The sequence below is a fragment of the Pristis pectinata genome, chromosome 9, assembly GCF_009764475.1.
Source record: "Pristis pectinata isolate sPriPec2 chromosome 9, sPriPec2.1.pri, whole genome shotgun sequence".
NCBI lineage: Eukaryota > Metazoa > Chordata > Chondrichthyes > Rhinopristiformes > Pristidae > Pristis > Pristis pectinata.
The window spans coordinates 27,309,721-27,321,763 of NC_067413.1; the positions used below are offsets into that span (position 1 = coordinate 27,309,721).

Consider the following 12,043-nt stretch of genomic DNA (forward strand, 5'->3'; position numbering starts at 1 on the left):
TGGTCACAGGCCTCCAATCTGAAAAACACCCCTCCACTACCACCCACTGACTCCTACCACCAAGCCAATTTTGTATCCAGTTTACTAACTCATCCTGCATCCCAGGTGATCTAACCTTCTAGACCAGTCTACTATGCAGGACCTTGTCAAAGGCCTTGCTAAAGTCCATGTCGACAATGTCTACTGCTCTGCCCTCATCAATCCTTTTGGTCACATCTTCAAAAAACTCAATGAAATTTGTGAGACATTATTTCCCATGCACAAAGCCGTCTAGTCAGAAAAGTGTGCAGGTTCTACAGGTAGGAAACATACCAAAATTAATAATGAAAGAGTCAATAAGAGAGACTACTGGGGTAGAGATGGTTTGGTGGAGTGGGAAAGGCAGTTACTGTGATTAAAGCTGCAGGAGTGAGAAGGGCAGTTGTTGTGATTAAACATTCCAAAATATTTACTGTGTATTTTGATGAGCTCCTTGGAGCCCCTTTCTCAGGCATTGCATTTATTACATTGCTTAACCGACAGGAAGTCAAGAAGTTGTGTAGGAGGGAAATGAGTTTGCATTTAGTCTTTTGCAGCAAAGGGTGCAATGCAGCAATGTAAAAATTCCTTCGTCAGATGTTTGAAATGCTAAGAAAGAAACAAAACTGTGAACCTTTAGTAAATATCAAAGATTAAAATTTCTGTGAGCAACATGATTCAAATCAGAGACAAAGAAATTATCTTTTCTGATTTGTGTATTGTCTTTTTAAATATGTCTCCCATTTCCTGATGTTCCCAGCTGCATTGTCTCACAAAATGCAAAGTAGTTTAACCTTCTGTAATTGCTGTTAGATAAGATATTTATTTATTAGTCACATGTACATCGAAATGTGCTGCCCTCACTAACATGAATTAGCAATTCATATTTTGATCACTGACTTTTCTGAGAGTGTATGCTGTTTTAAGTCAATTAATTGGTTTCTCAGTATACAAATGGCTGCTCTGAAATATTTTCTTGACATACTGTGTTGATTTAACATGGCCTTCCAGGCATCCCGATGAATTTCTTATGAGATTATGAAGCAAAAGCACCTTGCTGGCCAGCTCAGGTTATTCTCTGGATTTCATATAGTGGGGACATTACAACAGGACAAACTTGGCTTTTTTGTAGGTTAGTCTCACTACATATAGCTGAATCACAGTATTAAAGAGGTACTCATGTTCCACTCTTGGTGCACAACAGCATGTCCCCATGTACGTATGTACAGGAGGCATTGCCTCAAGAAGGCAACATCTGTCATCAAAGATCCCCACCATCTTGGTCATGCCACCTTCCCGCAGCTACCATCGGGCAGGAGGTACAGAAGCCTGAAGTCCCACACCACCAGGTTCAAGAACAGCTACTTCCCTTCAACTTTTCAGTTCTTGAATCAACCTGCACAACCCTTATCACTATCTTAGTACATCAACACTATGACCACTTTGCACTCGAATGGACTTGGTTTTGTTTAGTTTAAATTGTGTTCTTGTAAAAAATGTGTATAATTTTTGTTTAATTTATGTTTTTTCTTGTGAATGTTGTGTATCTGATGCTATGTGCCTGTGACGCTGCTGCAAGTAAGTTTTTCATTGCACTTGTGCATACATGTACTTGTGCATATGATTATAAACTTGACTTTGCATCTGACTTTGATTTGGCCAGAACAAAAGTCTTTATAACAGTTTAGCTTTGCAAAAAAAAAATTCTGGTGGTGAGTAGCTTTTTGGAATCCATTTAAGAATAAAGGAAAGTTTGACTTTCAGTAGTTTTATGTGTACCATTGCACTTTGCAAGCAATGAAATACTTCTGAATTGCAGTCACCATTGTAAATGTAGGACATGAGGTGGCCAACTGATACACAACAAGATTCCAGAAACAGCAATGAACCAAATGATCAGATAATCTGTTTTAGTAATGTTGTTGAAGGGCAAATACTCTCCTAGTCTTTCTCAAAATAACTGTACATGATCTTTAAAATTAACCTGGGACTACGAAATGGGACTTTGATGGACTACCAAATGGGACGAGCTCAGGTAGGCAACTTGGTTGGCATGGATGAGTTAGGCCAAAGGGCCTGTTTCTGTTCTGTATTACTCTATGACTCTCTAACCTAAGAGGGAAGACACAACGTTTGTTTAACAGCCCATCTGAGGAACAGTGCCTCTTCAATACCGTACTGATGTTAGTCCACATTTTTAGTTCATCTTTGAAGTGAATTTTGAACCCATAGCAGTCTGATTAAGATATGAGGATGTTAACACTAAGCCACAGCTCTCACTCAATTTGGGAAATGTGAGTTTGTGGCATTCCTACCACAACCAAATAATAGAAGCACCCAGACTCACAAACAAATTTTCCTACCTTAGCAAAGGCATCCCTGCCATACGTGGCTTCCTGGGATGTGTGTTGCTTTTCAATTACTTCACCCCCTCCTGTAGCTACAGTGCGATGGAGAAGTGTCTTCCTTACAGTGTCTGGCTCAGTCTTTGTGATCTCTGCAATCTGAGAGACCAGGTAGTCATTGCTGAGTGAGGCAGTGTCACTTTCTGTGACAAAAATCAGGTTCCCCTGTGAAGATCAACAAAATCAGAAGTCAACAAAGTCCATGAAGATACTGACAATGAGTGCACAGAGAGGAAGCATGGCAGCTGATGCATATACATGACACTTGAGTATATACAAATGAATTAAGAGATGTGTCACATAAACATGAACTCTGGGAACACACTAAAGAATGCTGGGATGCATTAATCAATTGAAGACTGAGCCAATTGGACTTGCAGGACTGAGGTTGATAGATTTTTGTCAGATTAAGATACAAAGGATATGAAACAATTTGAGAAAGCTAGGGAAGGGAATTGAAGTAAAAATCAGCCATGATCCGATGAATGCCAGAAGAAGCTTGAGAGGTCGAAGGGACTATTCCTGATCACATATGATTACATGGGATGTACAATGCAGGAACGGGCCATTCGGCTCAGTCTATGTAGGCTTCCTCCTATCTTCTCTCATCTAAATCTACCAGCATAATACTCCATTGCCTTTTTGCTCGTAAGCTTATTTTGCAGCGCCTATTTCCCTGTGGTAATGAATCCACATTCTCACCACTCTTTGGGTAAAGATGTTTATTCTGAATTCTCTATAGGATTTCCTGGAGACTATCTTATATTGAAGGCCCCTAGTTCTGCTCTTCCCCATAAGTGAAAACATATTCTCTGAACCATTCTATCAAAACTCTGAAATTTTAGAGACATCTGCTAGGTCAACCCAATTATTTTCTCAAAAGAAAAGCAACCGAATCTGTTCATTCTTTCCTGATATTTATATACCCCTGAATTTATAATATCATCCTTATAAATCTTACTTGCATCCACTGCAATGCCTCCATATTCTTTTTATAATATGGCAACAAGAACTACGATCTTACCAAGGCTCTATTCAGGTTTAGTATAGAGTCCATATTTTTAAATTCTATTTCTCTGGAAATGAATCCTTGTGTTTTATAGCTTTTTAATGACCTTGCTAATCTGCAACACAACTTTTAATGATCACACTCCAAGATCTTGTCTGTTGAGATTCATTTGTCAATCATTTGCCATTCTGCATTTATTAACATTCTCCACAATTTTATTGTAATCCTATTCAGTAATGATTATTTCCTTTCCCCTTAATTTGGTATCATCTTCAAATTTAGAGATTGGGTTTTTGATTCCAGTGTCTAAATCATTCATGCAAATTGTAAATGGTAGTGGTGCCAGCACTGATCGTCGTGGAAAATCTTCTGTGGCAAACAGCTACCCTTCAATTTCACAGTCTGCTCACTGTTCTGAAGCCAGCAAGCAATCCATTCTACTACTTCACCCATGACTCTGCAAACTCTGATCTAGTTAGTCTATCATGGAGTACCTCAGGAAAAGTCTTTTGAAAACTGAGATAAATTGCATCTACTACATTACCATTATCTACTCTCTCTGTTGCTCAGTATGTTTGGTGAAACAAGGTTTTCCCTTTTCAAATCCATGCTTAACATTCATTGTTAAAATTTTCATCTCTGGGTGTTCTTTTGTCCTTTCGTGAGAGATCCTAGGGGCTTATATAAAACAATTATAAATCAAGGTTAGTCCTCACCAGATGTAAAATGGTGGCCAAGACTGTATAGATGGTAGCAATTTCCTCATCACTGAACCCAAGCACTTCCATTGCATTCCTCACCATCTTGAAGTTTGCTTTGTCATTAATCCCAGTCTGGAAGTGAATTACAATGAATGTGAAGACAAGAAATTGGCAGAGTTAGCACCAAGCTGTATGGTAATGAATTGCATAGCTTTCAGAAACATTCGGAAGTACCAAACAACAATCATTTTCTATGACAAAGTTGAACCCCCAATCCCTTGAAATTCAGTGGTATTATTATTGAATCCACCAACATCAGTACATTGGGGTTACCACTGAATAAAAATTTAACTGGTCCAGACAATTAAAAATGAAAAATGGAGACACAAGAGACAGCAGATGCAGTAACCTGGAGAAACAAACAATCTGCTTGAGGAACTCAATTGGTCAAGCATAGCATCTGTGGGGGAAAAGGAATTGTCCATGTTTCAGGTCAAGACCCTGCATCAGGACTGATGATAAATTTCATCTTTCCTTTCAGTATCCCAGCACAGCCTTTGACCAACTGAGGAAAAGGGCTTTTCATGAGAGATCATACTGGCACAAAAAGGTCTTCCAGGCAGCAGTGATCCTTGTCCTCTTATATGTTGCTGAGACACGGATTATCTACAGCAGGCATCTCAACACCCTGGGGAGGTACCACCAACAATGTCTCTGCGAAATCCTCCACATTCACTGACAGGATAGGTGAACCAACAAGAAGATTCTCTCCCAGATCACTGTCCCCAGCACTGAGACCAAGATTCAGTCAACTCCAATGTACGGTCCATATTGCCAACACCAGACCCTTCTCCAAGGTCCATCATGGTTAAAGGTTAGCAGTGGACTGACGAAATCAATCAAGAACATTCTCAAAGTCTCCTTAAAGGAGTGTGGCATCCCACTTTTGGGAATTCTGGCCCATGTCTGCTCAATGTGGAAAAGGAACATTGAGCTGGCATTGATAACTCCAAATCTCTTTGAAAGAGTGCACCATCTCCCAAACTGCTCACCTACCCACCCTGTCAAACACCTCATGTCCTACCTATGGTAGAGTTGTTATATCCCACATTTGTCTCACCAACCAGTACAGAATTCATAGAACTGGACTGGAATTTATCATCCTCAACCCTGAGGGGCTGCTGAAAATAAAATTTTGGAAGAAAATAGAAAAATGCAAAAGGTGTAGACCATATAAAGAGCTAAGAAAGGTTGGAATAAGTGAGGATAAATAGAATCTTTGACACCTGTTTATTAACTCTACTGATCTGATTCCCATCCTTGTGTTGGAATTAAATGGCTGAAAAAAATTGGCTCCAGTGAACTGAGTGTTGATGCTTTCAAATATTTCCAGACTATTCTCTTTTTCCTATGTATATGAAGACAGCAATATATTGATAATTCACTAACCACCAACTCAAGCACAACCAAATTAGGAAAGAAGTAAAAACTATTGTTTGATTTTTTTTTAAACAGTAACCACTTCCTTTCCAAGGACTGTGGTTGTATGCAGCAGCAGGCTTGGTCTGATATTTCCTGATTCATACCAGGGTCAGCCTGGGTCCCAGCTTTCTTCCACAGCTGCATGTTGACAGTGCCATTGCCCACTTCAGCAGAACAAAGGTCTAAATTGAAAGCTTAATCTTCTTGATCGTATAGGTGCTTGACCAAAATAAAAAATTATCTCCGCACTTCGAGATATACATTCACACTCCCTATGATGACACTTTCATGCATTCTCCCACTGTGACAAACCTCCAACCTCCAAGACAACCTTGACCCATTGCAATTCATCGAAACAGGTCCATGGCAGATGCCATCTCCCTGGCCCTACATGCATCTTTGGAACATGTGGATAACAAAAGCACTTATGTCAGATTCTTATTTATTGACTATAGCTCTGCCTTCAATACCATAATTCCAAATAAACTCATTTCCAAACTCCTATATTTAGGACTCTGCATCCCCCTCTGCAAGTGGATCTTTGACTTCCTGATCAACAGACCACAATCAGTAAGGAGAGGCAACAACACTCCTCCACGATTATCCTCAACACCAGTGCCTGGCAAGGCTGCGTCCTCAACCCCTTATATACTCCCTATATACTCATAACTGTGTGGCCAAATTCTGCTCTAACTCTATTTACAAGTTTGCACATGACACCACCGTAGGGGGCTGGATCTCAAACAACAATGAGGTGGAATACAGGAAGGAGATAGAAAGCCTAGTGGCATGGTATCAAGGCAACATCCTTTCCCTCAATGTCAGCAAAACAAAGGAGCTGGTCATTGACTTCAGGAATCAGGGCAGAGTACCTGTCTGTACCAGAGTACCTTGTCTGTATCGATGGTGCTAAGGTGGAGATGGTTGAGAGCTTCAAGTTCCTAAGTGTAAATATCACCAACAATTTGTCCTGGTCCAGCCACTTGGATGCAATGGAAAGTGTACCAGTGCCTCTACTTCCTCAGAAGGCTAAGGAAATTCAGCATATCCCCATTGACTCTCACCAATTTTTACAAATGCACCATGTAACCTTTCCAGATGCATCACAGCTTGGTACAGCAACCGCTCTGCCAAGATTGCAAGAAATTGCAGAGTTGTGAATGCAGTGCAGTCCATCACAAAACCACTCTCCCCTCCATTGACTCTGTCTCCACTTCCTGCTGCCTTGGGAAAGCAGCCAGCATAATCAAAGACCCCTCCCATTCCAGTCATTCTCTCTTCTCCCCCCTCTCATTGGGCAGAAGATACAAAAGCTTGAGAACACATAACACCAGGCTCAAGGACAGCTTCTATCCCACTGTTATCAGACTCTTGAAGAGACTTCTCATATGCTAAAAGATGTATTCTATCTCGTCATGGCCCTTGTACTTTATTTGTCTACCTGCGCTGCACTTTCTCTGTAACTGTAACACTATATTCTGCACTCTGATTTCACTATCTCAATGTACTTATGTACTATGTTCTGTCTGGGTGGCAGGCAAACAAAAGCTTTTCACTGTATCTCAGGACATGTGGTGATAATAAACCAAACATACATTTTTCATGGGATGTAGACACGGTCCCCCTATCTGTGGTAGGAACAAACATTATTTTCATAAAGGGCTATCTAGAACCAAATGGGTCTTAGTGACATCGATCCTTCAAGTTCCTGCAATAAATGTGCTTGGGAATACTGCAGATTAACTTGGTTCTGATAATGAAGCATGTTATCCTGGAGCCAAATATCTAAGCAGAGTATGTGGTACTGACTATAACATGACATTAGACACATACTGTATGACTTAGTATGGCATGCTTGTCAGAAAGGTAATTGTAATAAAGAAACATTCATCCTGTGTCTACTTACATTGGCAGTTGCTTCATCTCTAGTGAATGTGTATTCAGCAATGTCTCTCTGCAGGTACAGGGATTCCAACAGTTTGTCAGAGCCACCCTGTAGAAGCTAGAAACAGCAAAAAAGATGAAAGGGATTTATAAAAAATGTATCTGGTCTAGTGTGCAGGATTAATGAGTGCATATGATTAATTCTCTACAGGGTACAGTTTTTAACACAGTTTTGAAGCTTGTTTAAATTGGGAAGACTCTGTAGGTTAGATAGAAATCAGACATATATATATATATAACATGCAAAACTTTCTCCCTGACATATTTTGAGGAAATTTAGAAACCTGATACTAACATTTGATGTCATGAACCAGCTCCAATAATCTTTCAGTTTTGTTCTTGAAACATAAACAACTTTGACAGGGCTGCATTTATCACTTATCCTCAGGTGCCCTGCCATTAAGGATCAAACACAGATTGAAGTGACACGCAGCCTAATCAAATTAGGGTCTCAAGGTCCCCTCATGGTAGGATATTTCTGCATAAGGTATATTTTTAAAACAATCCATCAGACTTGTGCTAAATCCCAGTCCTGTCTAAGTCAGAGAACAAGGTTCCAGTAACAATGCCGCACTAAATATGGTAAATATTGTAAAAAAAACATTCAATATCACAATTAGTATCAGTCTAATGATACTTAGAAGTGAGTAAAGATGAAGTAAGCCACGAATGTCCTAAATGTGGTAGGAAGTGAAACCGCACGATCTTAACTAGACAGTTTATTCTTATAACTGTTAAGACACATTGTGGGAAATAATGGCTTAATATTGATTTGTGCGTGCCTAAGTGCCCATTTGTTCATTTAATTTTCCTGAACACCCACCTCCCACACATTTGACATGTAAACTACTAAATTATAAATAACAATTTCTACCATCCACTAACCATCAAGATCAAAACTCCACTTACCAGTCAATAGCTGGCAGTTGTCCATTGTTCATGGTGGGGTAAGGATGTTTGGGGGCAGTGGTCATGACAGCTAAAGGAAATTGTGGTGTGTTTGAGTTCAGTTGACTGCAAACGAGGATGCTGCAGATGGTAGGCTGCAGCTGAGTCAATACTCTACTTCAATACTGCTTGCATGTAAGGGAGACATCTTTACAGATTTTCCAGACACCACAGTTAAGCAGCTAGCTTGGCTCCTTGGTGAGGTGCCTTCAGTGGTACAGCTTACTCTCAGAATGGCACTGTGACAGCCTTAAAACCAGGCTCATCCTTGAACCAGTGATTTTTTGACCCCATGGTAAAAGAGCACTCACGAACCAAGCCTGAAATGCTCATTCAGAGCGATATAACTCACACCCATGGCTTATTCTTTTTTTCTTTTGTGGAAGCTTCCATAAAGTTCTCCAAGTTGTACCAACAGCTTCTAAAGGATTCTAAAATATTGAATACCTAAAATGGCGCATAAGGTTCAGGAGTAGAAGATGTTAACCTCCACAAAGTATTCAACAGATTAGTCTTACAATGCACTGATTGTTGGTTGGAATGTCTTCCATTAGCTTAATGATGCAGCTCCTTACTGAAGTAAGGAGTATGGGTTCTGCCCTCTTATGTACAGTTAACAGTAACCTGCCTTCAGCACTTTCAAGTGAAATCATTCAGCACGTCTCTCTTTCCTGAATGCAGATCAGGAAGGTTACTCTCTGACAGATCATTTTACCTCCAGCTGTTTCCTCTAACTACATTACCCATTTCATTCTGCCTCTCCACCCCAATCTCTCTCTCTCTCTCACTTTCTTTCTTAGTCTTAATAACATCAGAGTTCCTCTGTGAAGTTACCTTTCTCCTTTTCTTTAAATTCTCCCTGCCCTTTCCCTTATCATCACACAATCTATATCTATATATTTCAGCAGTGTTCATCAGAGATCTGATAATTTTCCCCCATCAGTTTAAGGACTCTGGGGCTAACTATTGACACTGCCCAATTTCAGCGATTGTGACCCCTGGTTCCAGACTTCTCAGGCAGGGTAAACATCCTATTATTTCTACTTATCAAGGCTTTTATGAATTCTGTATGCTCCGATATCCACATCTCTTCTAAACTCTAGAGATAGAGTCCTAGCCTACTCAATTTCTCCTGATATGTCAGACACACCATCAGTCTGCAGTCCTCACTGTACTCCCTCTACAACAAGTACATCCCATTTTAGATGAAAAAACAAAATAGTACACAACATTCCAGGTATGGTCTGACCAAGGCCCTGCGTATTTATAAGATGGCTTTACTCTTGTGCTCATATTTTCTTGCAATAAAGGCCAACATACCATTCGTCTTCCTAACTGCCTGCTACACCTGCACATTAGCTTTTTGTGACTTGCATATAAGCATACCTCAGCCTGTTTGAACATTAACATTTCCCAGTCTGTAGTTTTCTGTTCCCTCTCCTTCTCCTTGTGGCAGTTTGCTATCATCCATTCTGCAGGAACCATTCCAATCACAATCAGCAGTCACCCCTCAGCCAACAGTATCAACCAGACTAAATAGTTTTTTTATGGGATCTTCTTATGCTTCTGTGTTGTCCACTATACTTTAAAGAACCTATTGCTGCAAACATTCCAAGAAACACTCAGATTGTATCCATGAAACACTCCGCATAAATGCATCATCGCTTTTTCTTCACGTTCTGGTATCTGGAGCTGCACCCTGTGGGTTCTGCCCTTTGTTACTTCAAGTTAGTATTTTAAATAAATGAATCAGATGATATAGTGGAGTCACTTGTTACCTGATAAAATGAATGGAAGTTCCTTTCCCCTTTTTGTTGTACAATAACTCGTGACTGTAGAGGAAGAGAAAAAATATCTTGTAACTCAAGAACAGAGACCATGAAAATTAACAATAACATGCCCACCAGAAAATGTTTAAGATACACAACAAGTCCACTAGCATGAGGAACAGTGAAACAGGTCATTTTTTTAGGGTGGGTTGGTTATGGAATATAGAATACAGTAAAGGTCACTGGAGTTCATGCTGGACTCCATCAGCTATTCTCTTCTTCCTCATTGGTTTGCTCAGTCTAATACATTTAACCTATTCTCTTCAAACACTTCCCTTCCTAATAAATTCCACATTCTCAGTATTCTCTGGTTAGTGAAGTTTATACTGAATTCCCTATTTGACTTTCTGATCAATGGTTTCTCAACTTGCTTTTCCTTGCAAGTGGAAAACGTCTCTCTGTGTCTAAGACAGTAAAATATTTCATGGGGTCATGGAGCAAACAGGCCCTTCAGCCTATCGAGTTTGTGCCAACTATCAAGCACCCACTTTCACTAACTGTACATTAATCCTATTTTATTTTCCCCACCTTCCCATCAAATTCCCCAAGGTTTCTATCTCTCCCCCAAACTTCAGGAACAATTTACAGTGGCCAATGAATCAACCAATCCACTCATCTTTGGGATGTGAAGGTCCTGGGGGAAACCCACAGAGTCACAGGAAAAATGTGCAAACTCCACACAAATAGCACCTGAGGTCAGGATTGAACTCAGTCACTGGAGCTGTGAGGCAGCAGCTGTACTAGCTGCACTACTATGGCTGCTCTTTCATACTTCCTCTTTCACAATCATGACTATATCCTTTCCAGCTGAGCAATGAAGTCACCAGGAGGATAAATTTACCTCCCTCTGGGACATGGGCCAGCGTTGTTTCAAGATTCAAGCAGACATTCTGCATCTGTAGCTTCCAGGAATGGGGGTGTGTGCACTAATGTCTGTAGCCTACTTGGTCTATATTAGAGTAAAATATCCCGTGGAGTCGGGATGGTGTTGGGTGGGGGGGTGGGGTATGGTTTGCTGAGATGCCATACTAGCTCATACTCCACTCTGAAACCCAACCCATAACAGCACTATTCCTCTTCTAGTTTGCCCTTCCCGAGGAAGGTGCACCCACTGTCTTGTTCTTTGAGCTGGCCATCACCTGACCACCATGTCTCACTCAGAAAGAGAACATCGATGTTGGAACGTCTGAGTTTCCGATCTGTCTTAAAAAAGCAACTAGAGCTCAAGGTCCTGAATTCCACATTGGGAATTTGAGGTTCCCTGTGCCTGACCTCATCTGACATGAGAGAGCTATTCCACAGCAATTACCGCACCCTAGGTCTAGTTCCAGTGAAAAGGGCTTCAAGACAACTGGAAACCAGGTTCTGCTACGTGATGCTTATTAATCATTTGCGTGCACGCGCATGCACACACACACACACACACACACACACATTAGACACGCGCATGCACACACACACACATTCTCACACACACCCACTCACACACACAGGCACAAACACACACATGCACTACACACTCATATACACACACATACGCACACACACACAGACGCACGCACACACAGACAGGCGTGCGCACACACACACACTCACATACAGTCACACAAAACACACATACACACACACACTCTCACACACACACACTCATATACACACACACTCACATGCTCACACTCACACACACATTAGACACACATGCACACA

The 12,043-nt window shown here is 40.7% G+C and overlaps 1 protein-coding gene across 1 annotated transcript in view; it reads right to left on the bottom strand.

Annotated features, from left to right (window-relative positions):
• Window positions 1–12,043, bottom strand: part of LOC127574216 (unconventional myosin-Id-like) — an 82,680-nt gene that overhangs the window by 56,034 nt on the left and 14,603 nt on the right. The window contains exons 5-8 of the mRNA XM_052023027.1: window positions 10,286–10,339; window positions 7,522–7,617; window positions 4,149–4,265; window positions 2,382–2,588 (exon numbers count right to left, since the gene is read on the bottom strand). Coding sequence (XP_051878987.1) covers window positions 2,382–2,588; window positions 4,149–4,265; window positions 7,522–7,617; window positions 10,286–10,339 — 474 coding nt within the window. The remainder of the gene's footprint in view (window positions 1–2,381; window positions 2,589–4,148; window positions 4,266–7,521; window positions 7,618–10,285; window positions 10,340–12,043) is intronic.